This window comes from Dasypus novemcinctus, chromosome 6 (assembly GCF_030445035.2).
Source record: "Dasypus novemcinctus isolate mDasNov1 chromosome 6, mDasNov1.1.hap2, whole genome shotgun sequence".
Taxonomy (NCBI): domain Eukaryota; kingdom Metazoa; phylum Chordata; class Mammalia; order Cingulata; family Dasypodidae; genus Dasypus; species Dasypus novemcinctus.
Window position 1 is genome coordinate 10970526 of NC_080678.1, and position 19815 is coordinate 10990340.

Consider the following 19815-nt stretch of genomic DNA (forward strand, 5'->3'; position numbering starts at 1 on the left):
TTCTCGGAACAGGGAGAAGTATTGAAATATTTACAAGATGAGTGTTGGCCAGCGAGTGGCAAATGTCATCTGCTCTCTAACAGACTGACACGGCCTCCACGTGCTGGCAGATAGGTGGAGGAAAAATGGAAAAGAAGAAAAACAGAAGTCCACAAATATGTGGCTCTTTGATATGGAAGATGAAATATCTATCTTTTGATAATCTTCAGTTTTCATCTGGAAATTTGTCTTATGGGAGAAACCACATAAAAGAACAGTCCAGCATACCTGTGTGTTTTGGGGTTCAGAGAAATCCATCAGGCTGCCTTTTTCTCCTTTAGAATAGGAGAGGCAAGCATGAGAGGCAGTATGTGCATTGCGGTAGATTTGATGTCCAAATGGTTTTCCTAAATGGAAGAGGTATTCAGAATTGTTGAGGATGTACAGAACTCTTAGAGTTTATTAAAATGTGAGTTGCTGTCATTAATTTCCCTCTTCAGTCAGAGCTTTCGAGGGGAGCTTCCTCTTTATACAAGGAATTATACAAATATTTGGCTTATTGTAGATGTATTTGGATTCTTGTTCCTTATAACAATTGCATACTGAAGCAGGCATCTCTGGCAGCGCCCCCCTCAACAACTTAGCTTTCTTTAACATTTAAAAAGCAAATAATTCTGGTATTGTGGTCTGCTGCAGACATTATTTGTAGTTTAGCCAGGATATTTTTTGAGAACTGCAAAACTCTCTAGGTATTACATCCGTATATAAACCATGTGTTAGGAAGATATAAATTCAGTTTTGAAATATTTGTTGGACTGCTTTTGGCTTTCAATCTGTGCCAAACATGTGCTTTAGTGACGGATGGAGTCAAGGAGATCCCTGAATGAAACACTTTATTGTGTATAGACTGTGTCTCCCAGCAGTTGTGTTATAGAAGCTAGAAGATTAAGAGGATCCAGTTGCTTCTATGAGGTGGATTCTCCCATGAACATAAAATCCATATTCCCCCTTAAAAATATATCCCTAGGTTCTTTGTTCTCAAATCCTGTGCCATAGAAAATATTGCTGGTCATTTTAAATTGATGGAGAATAATTAGATTTAAGGCATTCTGAGTTAATCTCAAATTTTGAAACTAGAACATGCTCCTAAGAACTTATTATTATTTTGCTTTGTGGGCCTGTGACCTTCTCAAGGACACCTGAATCTATGGCTGCCAGATCAACGCAGGACTCCCAGTTATCTCTGAGTCTCAGAGAAACAACAAATAATATCTTTTAGTGTAAACATGTCCCCATGTTTATCTACAATTCAGATGTAACTGGGAGTTCTGTATTTTTAGTTGCCAAATTCAACAACTCTATCTGGATCCCAGTTTGTTGTTAGCTCTTCTAAGCCATAGCTGTCAAAATGCCCCAGCAGTGAAGGCTTTGGGGGGTTTGAAAGTCTGTGGCAGAGGTGGAGGAAATCTCAGTCCAGCCTTCCCGTGGAATAAAAGTGAATGTTCAGGGAGAGCAAAGTCTAAAAGCTGGCTTAAATAGTACTATAGCGCTTCTTACTTGACTATTTGATACCTTTCTCTCCCCCATATTTGCCCATTTCTTCCCATTTCTTCCCCTTGCTGTAGGTTTCAGTGTTGTGTAGACAGAGCTGCTGGAATATAAGAGGATAAATCGGAAAGGTTGTCCTTCATCAGCTTCTCTCTCGGCCTAAGCAGCTCCCCTCGTCTCCCCAGCCCCCGCCCCAGGTGAATCCCCAGGTTCTACCTGATCAAAACCTGGTGTAATTGGCACCTCTTTCTTGAAGACTCCCAGACCATCTCACCTGCAGTCATGTTTTCCAGCTCTCCTCTGATTGTTCTTGAAGGTGCTTTCCCTTTTGATCTTCTTTACTAGACTTTATACTCCCTGAGGGTAGAACAAAGTCTGACTTAAGGGAAGAACACCCAGCGCAGAACCTGTAGAAAATTGATACTCAACTGTTTCTTTCCTTTCTCCCCTCTGAAAGGTCGCTGCTAATCCAGTGCAGCAGGTGCTGTGCCAGAGGCTCTCCGCTGGGCACCCATTTCATTTTCTCAACTACTCCAAGGGTTGGGTACTGTTTGCTCCATTTTCTACATTAGAAAGGCCCCACCTTTGGTGAAAGGCAGAGCTAGCACCTGTCCTTGATTACAGGGCAGCCTGAAATGCCATCTGCTCTTATCCTACACCGCATTCTCAAGCACCCTGCCTCTGAGCAGAGGAGGAGAAATCACCCCTGCCTTTGCTTCCCAGACCTTCCTGAGGTGAGGATTCTGGCTGGCTCAGCAGGTTTGTTTGTTTTAAAATAAACCTGTTTAATATCCTTAACACAAAGTGTTCATGTGACTACTTCAGAAAAAAGTTATGTCGGTTAAAAAAATGGGTGATGGATATGAACAGAATAATCCCCAGGTTAAGAAATAAAAATAACTGATAAAAAGATAAAAAAAAGTTCAATGAAAAACAACAAAAATATTTTCTTTCTTTACAAGGTGTCAAAATTTTATGGGCCACATTCTTTATCGTGATACTGAGTTTTCAACTTCAGAGCCTGGTCGTTGCTGAATGAATGAAAATAATCACATTTCAACTCTGGCAAAGATGAGGACCAAATTTACTTGCCTCCCCATCCCCCAGAACAATTAGTGCAGGGAAGCCAAGGAAAACTGCATCTCCTCTTGTTGAGTCCGCTGTGCTGTCTGGTGGGTTCCATCAGAAGCTGAAAGAGGAGAGCATGGACAAGCTCTGGTATTGCTGGTAGTCCTCTCACAAGCCTTGGCCCTTGGATGTGACAGGAGAGCTAACTTTACAGGCTTGAAAATCCGTTTAGAAGAACTGACGCATCATTGGTGTGGGTTTTAAACCAGGGCAATGCCTCTCAGCCCACAAATGCAGACAGTCAAGTTCTAAGACCTGTGCTCTTAACTGCACTACATAGGAAGCAAACAATCACGCTGGCCAGGAGACTCTTAGGGTAAAATTCAGACTTCCTTGCTAATTCTGCTGCACCCACACTGACCACCCTTCTGACCCGTTAACCAGCCAACTCGACTCCTACCTCATGTCCTGTGAGTTGGCTGTTCCCTCTGAGCGGGTTCTAGGCTCAAGCCCTCACTGTTCCCTGCCTCTAACCCTTCAGTTCTCAGCTCAAGCGCTGCTGCCTCAGTAAAGTCATCCTGTTAAGCACCCTTCCTCCCAATCCACATTGCCCTCAAGTCATCATTCAATTTTGCTCCCATGCCTATCCTGCCCAAGTCACATCAGTGGCTATACTGAGTGCTCAGCAGGTGCAGAAGGGGAGAAGGGAACATTCCAGCGGCAGGCCACGAGATGTAGGAGATGCTCCTGGAGTTGGCTTTTGGAATTCTGAATATATCGTCCCATAGGAACACATGGAAGTTCAGGTGCAGAAACTAGGACCTGAGTTAGAACTCAAAATGCGTTTTCTCATAAAGAAAAAAATGAAATGTTTTAAACGGTGGTGTGTGTCAACTACACCATAAGTTAATAAGCATTTGAGAGCTAGCCCTGGAGAACTGTCTATAGAAGATGCGTTTGAGTTCCGGTAATCAGCCTGTGCCCACTTACTTTTGGTGTACAGCTATGTTCTGGCTGGGGTTTAGCACCCCTTTGCCTCTCATGGCAGATACACACTCGAGTGGAGAAGGAAGTATCAGGCTTCCTTGGTGAGGATTTCTATCACGGCACCTGTGTTCTCTGTTCTGATCATAATTTGATTTCTCAAGGAAGCTTTCCTGCTGGGAAGATAATAAGCAAAATGTCTTAGATAAGGATTCTGGCTGATGTGGCAGTTCTTTCTCATTAAAAATAAGTAAACTGGAATTCTGGCTTATTAATAAAGCTTATGTGGATTTGGCTCTTGTGCATCAACCTGCAAGGGACAGACATTGCTGGGTAAACTAAAAAGAAAATCGCCATCAGACCCTGCAAGGTGACAACCAAGCCACAGGACCCCGACCTTGGAAACTTAGGATTTGTTTAATAATCATCCCTTGAACAAACATTCATCTGCACCTGAGGATACAGCGCCCTATCTCTTGGTACTCCCATCTTGATTAAGGAGGGTAGAGACAGACAAAACAAGTTTGGATACTGATAAGTGATTTGAGAGGAGCAAAATTGAATGGTGACTTGAGGAAAATGTGGATTGGGAGGCAGGGTGCTTAACAGGGTGCTAGAGGATGACTTTACTGAGGTAGCAGCGCTTGAGCTGAGAGCCAAAGGGTTAGAGGCAGGGAACAGTGAGGGCTTGAGTCTAGAACCTGCTCGAGGGAACAGCCAACTCACAGGACATGAGGTAGGAGTCGAGTTGGCTGGTTAACGGGTCAGAAGGGTGGTCAGTGTGGGTGCAGCAGAATTAGCAAGATGGAACTGTCAGGAGATGAGGTTCCAGACTGTGTGACCCAGGAAGGAAGTCTGAATTTTACTCTAAGAGTCTCCTGGCCAGCGTGATTGTTTGTTTCCCATGTAGTGCAGTTAAGAGCACAGGTCTTAGAACTTGGCTGTCTGGGTCTAACTTCATGACTTTGGCTTCATGACTTGTGTGGCCTTGAAAAGTTGCTTAACTTCTCCATGCCTCAGTTTCCTCCCTGATTTGAGATACATATATATCATAGGGTTGTTGTCAGGTCTAAACAAGGTAAACTTGCAAAGGGATTAGAGTAGGACTTGGTGCATAAATGTGTTCAATTAGTGTTCACCATCATCGTAGTCAATAAATGTTCATTGATATATCTGCACTTGGCACTATGTTTGGGCCGTATGATGAGTTCTCATTCATCCATTCTCTAGCCTTTGTTCACATCCGGTGTCAGGCAGAGACTGTTTCAAATGTGAGTCAGATTTACCCTGCTAAAGGCCCGAGAAGGCCTCCCCATTGCGTTCAGAATATACTCTTTGCCTTGGAAGGCCGGCTGTGATCTGAGCCCCATCCGCCTCCTGCACTTGGGCTCCTGCAGCGTCCCGTAGCTCATTCCCTCTTAGCTTACGGGCTTCCTTTCTATTGTCAGCACCCACTAAGCTCTCGATGGCCTTTGGGCATTTGCGTTGATGTTCTCTTGCTGGAAAACCCTACCATAGATCTTTGCTCTGCTCAAATGTCCTTTTCCTTTAAGATTAGAAGACAGAGAAACTGCAGTTGATGAGGCCATCTAGTATTTAGTTAAGAAGTCCGTTTGGTTTTCAGAAACCAAAAGAATGCAAAAACAAAGCCCTGTCCCTCAGTTGGAGTTGTTGACGAAGAGGCCCTGAGCCCTGTGACTTGAGGAGGAGTAGAAAGGTGATGGCCGTGAGACAAGCATGATAAAACTTTGTGCACACATATGTGGGTTTTGGGGCTCAGGATGAAACTTTTGGATTTTTAAACATGTTTAATTTGAGGTGGTGATGGTGACAAGACATCGCAAGTAAAATATCCAATAGATATTGTAGTATAGACTGTGCTTGGGTGCAGTGGCCAGGTGGAAAAAATATTGATTTGGGCAGGAAAGGGGCGCAGAGGAGAAAGGCAAGGCCTGGGTAGAGGAGTAGAAGAAAATCGGGCTCATCAACTGCTGCCAGAAAGCCTCTAGCAATGCTAAATGCTACAGCTGGGATGTTAGTGCCATTAGATGGAACTGGGTCTTTAATGTAGTTGCAGAATTACTTCTTTTGTTGTTGTTTAATTCCACTTAGGTTTACAATAGCAAATGGGCTAAACTGTTTCCATTCTTACCCTTTGGCCGTTAATGTCCAAAAAATTCCTCCTGGAGTATATGTTTTTCATATATTTTTAATAGAGAAGTTGTGAACTTGCAAAACAATCATGTACATGTGTGGAATTCCCATTCAACACCCATCCACCAACACACTACAGTGTTGTGGAACATTTGTTACAAATTATGAGATATCATCAGACTATCACCACTAACTATGGTCAACAGCATACACTTGGCATACTTTTCTACAGCCCCCTATCATTAATACAGTACGTCCTTGGCATTGATGCAGGAATATTATGATATTGCTGTTGACTGTAGTCCATAGGTTACATTAATTGCTTTTTCCCTGTGCTTCTCCACCTTCCCACCACTCTGCAGTAGTGACATACATTTGTTTTAGTTCAGAGAAGGACATTTTCGTATTTATACCATTAACCACAATCCTCACCCACCTCTGGGTTCACTGTGTTATTCAGTCCCTAGATTATATTCTAGGCTTCTGGAGTATAGGGGTTTCTGTTTTGTTTTAAAATATTTCCTTTTTTCCCTCTCCATCATTTCTTGCAAAGAAAATGGAGAATTCTACCTTACTCATACTCCTGAAATTAAGAAAACGAATTCCTGCGCAATGTCTCGGGCCCTATGAGGGGCGAAGTGAGCTAATGCATTTGAAGGGCAAGGGGCTCGGGCTTACCTTTCGTTCCACTGGTTGTTTAGTGGGCAGCATTAGGAAAACACCCGTACAACTTTCTTGTTCAGTCTTATTTGTAAAATGAGTCTGTGTTAGCTTACATTGACCAGCAAAACAGTATAAAAATATAAGTTAATGTTGTAAATGAGTTTGCCTCCCACAGATGGGAGGAGCTATGGGCATGAAAAATTATTTTTATGTGCAGTAGAAACAACTTGTGCTTGGGGTATGAATCCACTTGAAACATTTATGAGAAACTATAACTAGGTTTCTTTGAATTTCACAATGACATATAAAACATCTTTTCAAAATTGTAATTGTTCCATAGTACTTGATTGCTTTTATTTCCCAATGAGCTCTGTCCTCTAGCTTGCCCAAGGCTGTGTACTAGAAAAACTGGTAAGAAAGTAAAACATTCCATCATTTAGTTTGTCACCATGAGTCCAAATGAGTGATTTTTTTTTTTTTAGGTTTATTTTTTCCCCATCATCAAAATATTATGTGCTGATTATATAAAAGTCAGAAATACATAAAAAGAAAAAAAAAACACGATTCATAGCTCCAACACTCAAAGAAAATGAATAAGAACATTTTAGTGTATTTCCAAAGGGTGTTTTAAAAAACCCCAATAAAATGAAATTAAATTACATCCACATTCACTTTTCATTCATAATGTCATTTGATCTGCCTGCCAGCCCTTTGTGGATAGCAGCTTCTAAACTCACTGGATGCACAAAGATTATGAGCATCAAGGATGCAAAGAAATTGCTTGAGACTCTCCATGTGTATCAGGTGGTAGGCGCAGGATGTCCTCTCACTCAAGCTTCTTACATCAGACTATGTCCAGATAATTTAGCCTGCCAGAGCAGAGAGCCACGCTCTTAGTTCTCAGAGAACCTTGGAGAATCTGAACTCTGTTTCAGCACCCTTTTATCAGCGTCTTTATGTGACAGTTCCTGTCATCTTCCCAAACCAGATGGCAGGTACCTCCTTTTACCCCTCTGCTGTCCCAGAGCCTTGTAGCCAATAATCCAAAATAGGTCAGGTATTATTTCAACTTGACTCTGTGGACCCTGGAGCACTGAGCAAGGGCCTTTCAACTGCTAGACTTTTTTAACATACCTCTGCCTTTTTATACTCAAGGAAGCCTCTTTAGATTGTCTGCAGGTACTGCATCTCTTCCTCAGCTGCGGCAAATAGCAATATTGGGAGAGATGCACGGCAGACACTCCAATTTGCTGATATTTGGAAACCTCAGTGATGACCAGTCATCTCTGAGCCCTTTGATACTGAACTCCAAAATGGCATGCTTATTCTTGAAAATGCACATCAACTTTTTATTATGATTAACAGACTGCTTTTTTTAGTATACTTTTAGATGTATATAGATTTACAGAAAAATTAAGAAGAGAGTTGGGCAAAATTGAGACAGTACAGACAGTTCCCTTGTACCGGACACCGTTTTCCTTAACGTCTTACCCTAATTAGCATGATATGTTTGTTTGTTACAATTAATAGACCAGTATTGATGTATGAATAACATTAACTAAAGTCCTCACTTTCTTCAGATTCCCTTAGTTTTCACTAACCTTTCTCTGTTCCAAGATCCCATTCAGAGATCTTACAAGTTGTCACGTCTCCTTCAGCTCCTCTTGGCAGTGACATTTCTCAAGCTGTCCTTGTTCTTGATGGCCTGGGCAGTTTGGAGGACTGGGCAGGAGCTGTGTAGGATGTCCCTCTGACAGAATCTGCTGCTTTTCTCATGACTGAACTTCAGTTATGAGTCTGGGGGAGCAAGGCCGCAGGTGTAAAGTGCTATTCTCAGCTCACATTGAGGGTGTAGACCATCAGTGTGACTTAGGACTGTTGATGTTGACCTTGACCTCCTGGCTGAAGTCATGTTTGTTAGGGTTCTCCACAGTGAAGTTACTCTGAATTTTCAGATTAACTTTTGCCGCTGGTTCTTTTGGGCGTCCTTGAGCTGTGGCATTTTAAGATTGCACTCCTAGTTTCTACTCAGGGAATCTGCAGATGAAATGGAAATTGCCGTTGTTATTTGGTGGCAATTGTAGATTGAATCTCACCCAAGGACATGGTTTTCTCCTTTTGGGAGCATCACCATCATGTTACTCAGCAACAGGCTGCTGCTCAGACAGTTCTGCAGGTTTTCTTTAGGTCTCGGGCATTTGGGGCCTAGGGAGATGCTTTATGAGTCATCTGGGGCTGACCCAGGCTTTTTTATGCAGCTCATGGCTACCTCATCTTTTTTTACTATCAGATTTTTAGAAGAATATTGATCTTAGTTCTATTTCTGGCATCTCGGGTTGCTTCTTTTCTCTCGGGTTTCACGTAGGTGTTTGGTTTTTTTTTTTAAAGATTTCCTAGAGAACTTTTTTTTTTTGAAGATTTATTTTATTTCTCTCCCTTCCCCCCCCAACCCAGTTGTCTGTTCTCTGTGTCTATTTGCTGCGTATTCTTTGTCTGCTTCTGTTGTCAGCGGCACGGGAATCTGTGTTTCTTTTTGTTGCATCATCTTGTTGTGTCAGCTCTCCGTGTGTGCGGTGCCATTCCTGGGCAGGCTGCACTTTCTTTTGCACTGGGCAGCTCTCCTTACGGGGCGCACTCCTTGAGCATGGGGTTCCCCTACGCGGGGGACACCCCTGTGTGGCACGGCACTCCTTGCATGCATCAGCCCTGCACATGGGCCAGCTCCACATGGGTCAAGGAGGCCCGGGGTTTGAACCGTGAACCTCCCATGTGGTAGACGGACGCCCTAACCACTGGGCCAAGCCTGCCGCCTCATGTAGGTGTTGATAATGATTTCCTCTTAAGCCAGAACTCCAGGTATGATAGTGTCCTCCTAGCAATCTCACCAGGGTTTGTTTCTCCAAATACCTACTGGGACCTAAGTGAACACCAGTCAGCACCTCTACCCTGGCATTTTCTCTTATCACATGTGGCTATAGGTGGCCTAAAAGTCTCGGAGCGTGGATTTTGGTATTACGCACTAAGCTTTGTGAAGACCCTTCTAAGGCTTTGGCTTATGTGAGCTTCCTTAACCCTATGAGACTTGTGAGGGGGAGAATATGGCTCCCATTTCATAGAGGGTAGAACCTCAAAGGCAGACTTTGACCCAGAAGGATTCGGGACCAGAACCAGGTCTGTGGTTTCAAGATGTCTGATGGTCACTGGGAGGCGTGGGCGTGGCTCTCCTCCTCCCAGGGCACCCCTAGGAAGCTGGCCAAAGGGGCAGGGGCGGGGCAGGACTTGCACAGGCAGCAAGGCTCTGGTGACTCCTGGTGGTGGGAGGGAGGCTGGCCCTGGAGTCATCTTTGGGGCTGTCGCCTTTGCCAGCTTTTCCATGACCTTAAATCCACTGCTGCAGAGAGTCTTGCCTGAGGAACTGGGACTATAACTTTCCTCCTAACTGCCCTTGAATCAGGTCTGAAGATGACAAACTCAGACAAGAAAGCAAAGTAGGTGCACAGACACCCCATGGGAAAGCAGAGCTGATCGCTGCAGAAGATAATTGTGTTAGAAACCAAAATATCTAATATACTTTCTTCCACCAAGAAGCAGAAGCAAAATAGCCATTTTTTCAGAAGGGCAAACAGCATATCAGGTTCTCCAAAGGCAAAAACCTGAAAGTTCCTCCCCAATATAAGCAATCAACACTTTTATTTAGGTAACTGTGACTTCTCTTGATGCCCAAATATTATGAAAAACAAAATGTATTTGCAAACCGTATTATTTTGTAAGGTCATATTTTTTCTTTGGGTTGCCAGGGCTTGAATGTACACATCATTCAAGATGTGCTTTTATGGTTTGTCAACAAGATCACTCCATAAAATACATTCGGATATCTCACAGCTGTGTATAATTTATTCTGTCTATCCATGCAGCACAAATAAAATTTTTATTTGCACCATCTAACAGAAATACCAGTGTATAAATACATAAGCAAAGCTCATAAGAAACGGTATTCTGACTCAGATACTGCTGGGGGCATGTTGGGCAACCAATTAAAAAGCTGAGAGATGGCTTCATTATCCATGTACATAGATAATAAATACTGTGCTCCACAAATGGTGCAGTTACTCAATTTCTTAAAAAGGTTGCACAACATTCTACAAGTGCTGGCAGTTTGCCTCTAAGTTTTCCTTGGAATATTTAGAAATAAAAGCCTCTTGCAGAAAAAGAAAATCCACCCAAAGGGGCTTCTCTTGAATTAAGATGCTGGAATATGTAGGTGAAAGGGGAGGTGGATGTTCAGTTGTTGCTTCACCTTCAGGAGACTCGGTGGCTGTAACTCTCTCTGCCACTAAGTGCCTTGGAGGGAAAAGGGCCAGGTGGCGACAGCCTGATCATCCAGCAGGAGGTCCTGCCATGGCCTCCTAACGGTTGGACCAGGAGACCTGGATTTCATGGCGCCATTGCCTGCCTTCATAGACATTCAGCTGCTGTGGTTGGTGAGTTCTTTAGGCTCAAAGACCTTTTCTGGAAGTAAGGCCTGGCTCTTCGGTATCGGGGCCGGAGTACCTGTGAAACTCATCCTGTCCTCTCTGCTTCTCCTGGGGGGTGGGTGATGCTAAACTCCAGTTCACCAAGAGCATTTTTAGCATTCTTTCTCCATCCCATTAACACACTCTTGGACATTTGGATTTGTGATGAATGACTCACTTTAACTCACTAACACAAGTGAATCGTTAATTGACAGTTGCCAGGAGCAGCTTACAATCGTACTGGCTTGTTTGCGTAAACGAAATGAAAATATGCTTGCAATCATTTTCCTAACACTTTGTCTTACTTTTCGAAAGATTACAATAATGCTCCTTGTAACTCTTGGTACTTGGCATGGTTTTCAGTGGTTGAGGGGAAAGTTCATTTGGAGTTCCAGTTTTCACTCCATAATTGCCTTAATCCAATTCCAATTACCTGCCAGTTCTCTTATAAAGAAGTTCAGTTAATTGCATTGAAGAGGCTGGCTCTGCAGGAGCTGTGGAACTGGATCAGAACTTTTGTTTCTGCACATTACGACAGATGGGTTCCACTGAGGCTCCTGAGCAAGAGACCTGGGTCGCGGCAAAGTTGAGAAAATGATGGTGATGAAACCAGCGGGTGCTGCTGGCGTTGCAGCCCTTCCCTGGGCGGGCGCCGTGCTGCTAACACACCCTCCACTAACGCACCCTCGGTGCGCGTTCTCTCCCCTGGGGCTCGCCACACTCTCGTTTTATGGAAGAGGAAAGCACCTGCTGCTCCCACTGCTGACATGTTCTTCCTGTGGTTTTTGATGGGACTGGATTGTTTTCCTCTTCAGGTCTCAGCATATACCATGCTCCCCACCGTCCCTGGCCCCCAAGGGTGACCCCGCCTAGCTTTTCTATCCCATCACCTTGTTGCATTTATTAACTTCTTATCTGGAAGTCAATATACTGGATTTACCAAGGAAGGGCAGAGGGTCACAGCAGCCTCGTTGGTTAACTGGAACAGTCTTGTTTGTGTCTTTTTGTTTGTTTTGTTTTAAAAAAATTTTTTTGAAAAGATTTATTTATTTCTCTCTCCTTTCCACCCCCCTATCCCGGTTGTCTGTTCTCTATTTGCTGCTGCTGCTTTGTCCGCTTCTGTTGTTGTGAGCGGCGCAGGAATCTGTGTTTCTTTTTGTTGCGTCATCTTGCTGTGTCAGCTGTCCGTGTGTGCGGCGCCATTCCTGGGCAGGCTGCACTTTCTTTCGCGCTGGGCGGCTCTCCTTATGGGGCGCACTCCTTGCGCGTGGGGCTCCCCTACGCAGGGGCACCCCTTGCGTGGCAGGGCACTCCTTGCGCGCATCAGCACTGCGCATGGGCCAGCTCCACACGGGTCAAGGAGGCCCGGGGTTTGAACCGCGGACCTCCCATGTGGTAGACGGATGCCCTAACCACTGGGCCGAGTCGTCCGCCCCCTGTTTTTAAAATTTTATTTAATTTCTCCTCACTTCCCCCCCTCCTATTGTCTGCTCTCTGTGTCCATGCACTGTGTGTTTTTCTGTGTCCACTTGCATTCTTGTCAGGCAGCACTGGGAATCTGTGTCTCTTTTTGTTGCCTCATCTTGCTGTGTCAGCTCTCTCTGCGTGTGGCGCCATTCCTGGGTGGGCTGCATTTTTCACACGGGGCAGCTCTCCTTGTGGGGTGCACTCCTTGCACATGGGTCACCCCTACACGGGAGGAACCTGTGTGGCAGGGCACTCCTTGCATGCATCAGCACTGCATGTGGGCCAGCTCCACATGGGTCAGGAGGCCCTGGGTTGAACCCTGGCCCTCCCACATGGTAGGCGGATGCTCTATCAGTTCAGCCACTTCGGCTTGTTTACAGTCTTGTTTGTTTACTCTCCTGTCTCCTGCTGTGAGGATCTGAGTGGCGAGGTAGCCTCGTCTGCATCCCTCTCTAGGATGCACAGGATTGGGATGAGGAGTCTTCTAGGGTGAAGCCATACGTAAGCAATGAGACCTCCAAGTGAGGAGAGGGGGGCTGCCTCCAGGCGGCACTGGGGGGCCGGCCTGTAGCAGGACGATGGGCTATTTTAAAGGAAGCCATTGGGTCTAGGGCACCTAAATAGTGCCTGTCACAAGTCGCTGGTTCGTAAATGCTCAGCAGCGAGTGAACGAACGGGCAACCACGGGACCGGGGACCCACTGCAAACAGGTGGTGTCCCTGCTGGGGTGATGCTGCACTGCTGCCATGCTGAAGGGCGTTGGCGCGAGCCACGGGAGCAGGTTCCTGGATTCAGGAGCTCCATGCTGCCAGTGGCCGCCACCTCTGAAGCCAGGAGGACCCCGCTTGAGATCTGTCGCCTTCCCGCCAAATAGCCCATTCTTCCTGCCTCTAGCAGCCTGCCCCAAATGCCACAGGTGTCACTCCGGAGCCAGCCCCCTCTGTCTGCATGAACGCTTCTCACCTGACTGCAGGTCGTCCCACAAGATGCAGCTCGTCCGCTCTGAGCACCACACCCCTGTCTGTACTTAGCCTGCGCACCCACCCTCCCTCTCCCTCCTCCCCCCACGGCCCAAGGGCCCAGCTAACCTGCTCTGCCCCCAGCCACATCCATCCCGCTGCCCCCTTGGCCCTCGACAACTGAGAGTTTTAAATGCTTTCTGATCAGCTTCAGGGGTTTCTAGGGAGGCTTTGTTGGATGGTTACTAGTCATCCTTTTGTAACCTGAATGTAACTGCAGACTTCCACATTGAGAGTGATAAAATGGTGTGTATTCAGAAGTCTTTGGGGAACTGTAAAATGTCTAGGATTAAAATTTCAATACCATTTGTGCCCAATAAATGTGAACTCTTTAGTAACGTAAAACTGTGCTATTATGACTCAGGTCTGAAAATTACAAGACCTGGTTGAAGAAATGGGAATACCATGTGAGGGAATCTGGGCCCATCCTTAACCTTGAACGAGACATTGTAGTTGCACCAAACAGCAGGAGTGTGACCTCAGAGGGGAGGAAGCCAGGGAAATCACCGTGTTTGCTAAGAAAGCAACACTCTCTCCAGAAGAGGACAATGTTATCCTTTCCACTTGGACTATTTGTGGAAATGGGGCTAAATTGTGTCTGCATCAGTGTATTAACTGGTTCCACAGACAAGACCCCAAGAAATGGGATCATATAAGAACTTACTGAATGACTCGATTTTTTTTCACATAAAACCAGTCTAGTCGGTCTAACCTGGCAAATTAATTTTGTCTCTAGAATCCCTTACTGAAGCATATAAAATTAGACTCTGGAAGTACAGAGAGGAGAATTGGCATTGTGTTTAAGAGATTCACTGGGACTTAAGTAAATGGATTTAGTCTTAATACAGTCAAAGCCTTAAGACTTTTAAGAGAGAGTTAAAGTATCAATTTATCATTTTAAAAGGTCACTACCACTGCATTTTTTTTCCTTGTCAGAGGTACAAATTATATACTTTGATAATAGCCCAGCACGTGCTATAAATCTTGAAGGGAAAAAAATTACTTTTTTTTGAGTTACAAAATTTTATGGTCAAATTGAAAGGAATTTCATCAGTTTTAACACTTACCTTTATTGAATAGATTATAGTGTTTCCCTGCGCTTATTCAACTTCCACTATTTTCACTGAGTCATTTATGTAATAAGCTTCTGAAGGCAAACTCTTCCCCATCAGAATGAAACACTGGGCTCTTTTCCTTTTGATCCAGGGGTGAATGTGGAGAGTAAACTAGCACCTTCCGTGCAGCAGACCCAAACGAGGGACCAAGGAGAAGTGTATGACGTCGTGACTGCCTCTCTTTTGAATGGAGACCTCTGGGCCCCAGTACAGAACAGCGACTCAAAGGTCAGTCTCTGCCCCCTCTCCCAACCCCATCCACTTTTAAGGCTGCTGAAATTTTAAAATCCCATTACCTGTGTTTATATTCTTTCAAGTTTTGTCTTTATCCATTTTGATGTTAACTTTATCTTATGGAATGAAAGTTGTCCTTAACAAGATAAAGTGCAAACTAAGTTTGATGTAATAGCTCTGATGAATGAATGAACCGAACATGGTTTGCTCTATTAAATTGCTTTTCAATCAATTCCCATTGATTATATTAACTAGATATACGACTTGCATGTTTGAGTGCCAAATACTTTTCTATATTTGTGTCTGTGCTCTCAATGTTTTGATTTTATTGATCGATTATTGGGAGAAACATTTCTATGCAATTTTTTTTAGATTTATTTATTTATTCCCCCCACCACCACCACCATTTGTGCTTGCTCTCAGCCCTGTGCAGTGGCACAGGCCATCAGCTCTCCATGGCAGCGTGGGCCAGCTTGCCTCACCAGGAGGCCTCGGAATTGAACGCGGTGTCTCCCATATGGTAGACAGGAGCCCAATTGCTTGAGCCACATTGCTTCCCTCTAGGCAATTTTATAAAAACCTTTGCCTTGAGGTTTAATGCAATTTTATATTTTTCTCCTTTTGACATGCACTTGGTTTGAGCATTCTCTGATACAAGGGATAATAGTAAAAGATTTGAAATGTTAGTGATTAAATTGAATATTTAGATGCCTTTTTTTGCCAATCATATGTGACTTCCTTAAATTTCAGAATTTGTAGGAACAATTGGAAAGTGATATAATCTATAGAAACATGAGCTCTTTGGAGAGATCATGCAGATGGCTTTGTCTTTCTGTTATGTAGAACTATTTTTATATTTCATGATAGAAAACAGATTTTTTTAAAGAATGTTGAGATTGAGAAAGCTCTGCTGGGGAAGGTTCGCAGTCGACCACCTTTATGTGTCATCATAATATGAATTACATCGCTAATTTATTTTCTAGAGATGTTTGCAATTTAAGTCGAGCATTAAGAAAGATTAGAGCCTTGATTATAGGACTCAAATACCAAATCTGCACATTCTGAATATCTCAGTTTCATGGAGACTGTTGCAAATTTAATATACAAAGCACAAGTCAAGCCTAGTGGTACTAATGATGTTTCCTGGAAGAGGAATTTAAAATGTGAAAAAAAAATCTCATCATGCTGCTATTCAGCAAAATTAGAAACAATGTGATAGGCGGTAGACTTGGCCCAGTGGTTAGGGCGTCTGTCTACCACATGGGAGGTCCACGGTTCAAACCCTGGGCCTCCGTGACCCGTGTGGAGCTGGCCCATGCGCAGTGCTGATGCACGCAAGGAGTGCCGTGCCACACAGGGGTGTCCCCCGCGTAGGGGAGCCCCACGCGCAAGGAGTGCGCCCCATAAGGAGAGCTGCCCAGCACGAAAGAAAGTGCAGCCTGCCCAGGAATGGTGCCGCACACATGGAGAACTAACACAACAAGATGACACAACAAGAAGAAACACAGATTCCCGTGTCGCTGACAACAGAAGCAGACAAAGAAGACGCAGCAAATAGACACAGAGAACAGACAACTGCGGCGGGGGGGAGAAGGGAGAGAAATAAATAAATAAATAAATCTTTAAAAAAAACAACAACAATGTGATAGATGGAGAAAAAGAGAAGGGTACTGTTTTATAAAGAAAACATTGTTCTGTAAAATTATAAGTACTAATAATATAAACATTTGTAACCACCTAATATTTTTGGGGCAGTAGAAGCCATATGGGGCTTTTCCTGGGGATAGGGTTGCCAGATTCAGCAAATAAAAATATAAATAGCAGATAATTTTTAGGATAAGTACATCCCAAATACTGCATGGGACATACTTATACCAATATATACATATATTCATTGTTTATTTGAACTCCAAATTTAACTGGGCTTTCTATATTAGACCTGGCAACCCTACCTGGAAGAGGAATCAGCACCAAACTGAGGGTCATGGGCTCAGTGCTGGAGATCTGCTCTTGGCCTCCAGCTTCATCCTTCAGGCCAGCCAGCCCTCTCAGACATCCTAGACATTCGAGGGGGGTGGGGTGGGAAATCAGGTGCATCTGTTGCCAGGCAAGTTTATGACTTGGTGGGTGTGGGCTACCAGCACCATCTTTGCAGACAACCAGGGAAAACAGTTATTGCTTGGTAAATGTGCCAAGTTCTCCAGGAGTCTATCTCCAGAATTAGAACCATGAGGGCAGGAGGCATCTAAAATAACGGAGTTGCCAGGATTATAAGGGACTGAGGTCCCAGGTGAGTTGGGGAGCTGTTGGGCATTATTCTTGCAAGGGCCCCCAGTTCATCACGTGTGGCTTATGGAGCCAGCTGTCCTTACCCATGTCTAGTGGGTACCACCGAGACCCAGCCTGGGAAGGGATACTGGCAGCGTGTAACGTACCCCATAGTGTTAGCGTATGGCTGCACGTTTGCCGAATTTTCCGCGGGGTAGAGGTGTGGACGGGTTGTGGGATAGATTCTGGCTAAAGGGGCATGTGAGTGAGCCTGTCCTTGTTAACAGACACAACTGTCAGGATCTTCATTTTAAACCGTGACAACGGTGCCTTAGGCCCATGTTCAGAACATCATGGTGAAGAATATTTTTGCAGCACAGCTATGCCTGTCCAACCTTGGAATGTGGACTTTCAGCTTTGCTTCCTTGCTTTCCGGCTTCCCTGCTTTATTCCTTGCTCCCCTGCTTCTTCCATTCAGCCGGTTTGTAACTGAGCACCTATGAAGTGCCTGCTGCTGGGCATGCAATCAGTCGGGAAGGTGGGTAAGCTTCCTGCCCCCCTGCCCCCCACAATTTGCATTCTAGCGAAGGGCACATAAATAAAATGAATACCGATTACAGTTAGCATTAAGAAGGAACAGGGGAGGCGAAATTTGCTGGGACGGCCAGGAGAGACCTTCTAAGAAGATAATGAGCTATCGAACTTTTTCGGTAAGTGTAAAAGAGCCAGCCACGTGAAGAAGACAAGTGTGCGGCGCTGGCGTGTGCAGGGAACAGGGAGGGGTCTGGGGTGTCTGGAGCATGGGAAAAGAGACAGACAGACTTGGATGATGGCAAGCAGCAGCCGCCAAAATTCCACAAGGGTCAGGGTGCGGGGGTCATCTATGACGTCACTGTCGAAATAGGAGCCGATAGAAAACAGACAGTTGCCCTGAGAAGAAGATAACCTGTGCCCCTCCTTCTCTGATAGTTGAATATTCTGATTGGCTGGAACTTAGCAAATGATAAGATTAAATCTTGGTAGTTATTCTTCCCAGAGGTAAGACATGCAGGATGCCTTCTTTATTTATGCAGTGACATCCAGCTTCTAAACATTGCTTCCGTCTGGATGGCCCTTAGAGGCCGGGGCAGCCCAACCTGGAGGTGCAAGCTAACTCCTAGCCGGGAATGCCAAAGACCCCGGGCCTGCGGGCGGTAGATGGAAAGAGAGGCAACCAGAAATTCCAGGTCCCCTCTGGTCTCTCTCCAGACAACTTGCCAGAACTGTTGTCCTAAAACGAAGCTCTGAGTCATCTCAGTTCTGCTTGAAATCTTCAGAGGAGCCCCGGGTCCGTAGTGGAACGCATACCACGGCGTGGCTCTGATTTACCCACCACGAAACCCGCCCCCAGACCTGGTGCTCTGATCTGTCCCCCTTCCAAGCCGCCCGTGGGCTCACCCACATCCTGCAGAGCTGGCCTTCCAGGACGAAGCCATCGCTGGCCCGCCGAGCTCCAGCCGCAGAGAGCGCCCCGTGCCCGCGGCTGGAGGCCCTGCTGGCTCCTGGGGAGCAGACGGAGAGGAGGAGGGTGCTCAGAGGCACCAGGGCCCAGGCCGGGTGGACCAGGGGCAAAGCCCTGAGGGCTTCGAGCTGGGGAGTGGGGGGATTTTTGGCAGAGCTCTGACAGCTCCGGGACGTGGGGAGCATGGGGGCCCAGGCCGGAAGCCGGCAGAGCGCCAGGAGGCCGGAGCAGCTGTCCAGGGAGGACGCATCCACCAGGCAGAGCGGGGCCATGTGTGGGGAGAGCCCGTGAGCTTGCCGGACCGGCCTTGTGGTTGGGGCCTGATCAGTGTGGGGGCGGTGCCCTCAAAAGGGCCCCCCAGGCCAAAGGCACCCAGGCAAGGTGCGGTCACCGCCTCCTGGGCTCACCCTGCTCCGTGCTGCTCAGCCCTGGCTGCACCCAGGTTCCCGGCACCTTTCCACACGACAGCTCGGGTCCAGCCCTCGGGAGTTTGACATGGTTTTGTTTATTTTTAAAAAGTAAAGTGCCCCCAGGTGATTCTAACAAGCAATCAAGATTTAGAATCAGGGGCACTAGAGGAAAGGGTGCTGCATCTAGCAGGGGGTGGGGGCTTGGCCTGGCTGAATGGGGCAGAAGGGCTCGAGAGCCCCCACTCCCAGCCCCCCGCTTTTTGCATCCCTCCCTCTCCCACCTGTCTCTCTTTCCAGCTCTCTGTTTGCCCCTGTCTGTCTCTCTCATCTGTGGCCTCTCTGGAAAGGATGCCCTTTCCAGATACAAAAATCAGGCGACAGTTGCCACTACTAGCTTAGCTGACCGAGAAGCGGAGTGAGAGAATTTAACTTCGTGCACACTGAAGAGGCTCTGCTATTTGTTTGTTGTCTGTACAACGTGGGTCTTTATCTGCTTCTCCTTTCTTAGGGTCATTATAAGAATGAGATGAAACAATGGCTCTAAAAATCCTTTGGAAACTAGAAAATATCATACAAATGTAAGGTGATACCGAAAGTCTAAAGTTGCTTTGGGGACCAATCTCCAGTTTCATGTCTTGAAAAAAATCAGCCCTGGGCCTGGGGAAGAAACGTCCAAGTATGATTGATCATGAGATGACCTCATTTGAGCTCGGCCCTTGAATGCTCCAGGAAACATCCAATTTCCAGCTTTCTCAGGAGAATGAAATTATGGAAATAGGATGTGAAATGGAAAATAAAAAGGCAAATGGATGAGAACATGAAACCAAAGCTTCCCTCAGCATACTGCCGGTCTCAAATACCACTATCAATAGCCACTAATTAAAATGGCAG

At 45.6% G+C, this 19815-nt stretch overlaps 1 protein-coding gene across 1 annotated transcript in view; it reads left to right on the forward strand.

Moving 5' to 3' along the window:
* The window catches only part of ADAM12 (ADAM metallopeptidase domain 12), a 377451-nt gene that overhangs the window by 30603 nt on the left and 327033 nt on the right, over window positions 1-19815 (forward strand). The window contains 1 exon segment of the mRNA XM_058298149.2: window positions 14603-14739. Within this exon segment, the coding sequence (XP_058154132.1) occupies window positions 14603-14739 (137 nt within the window).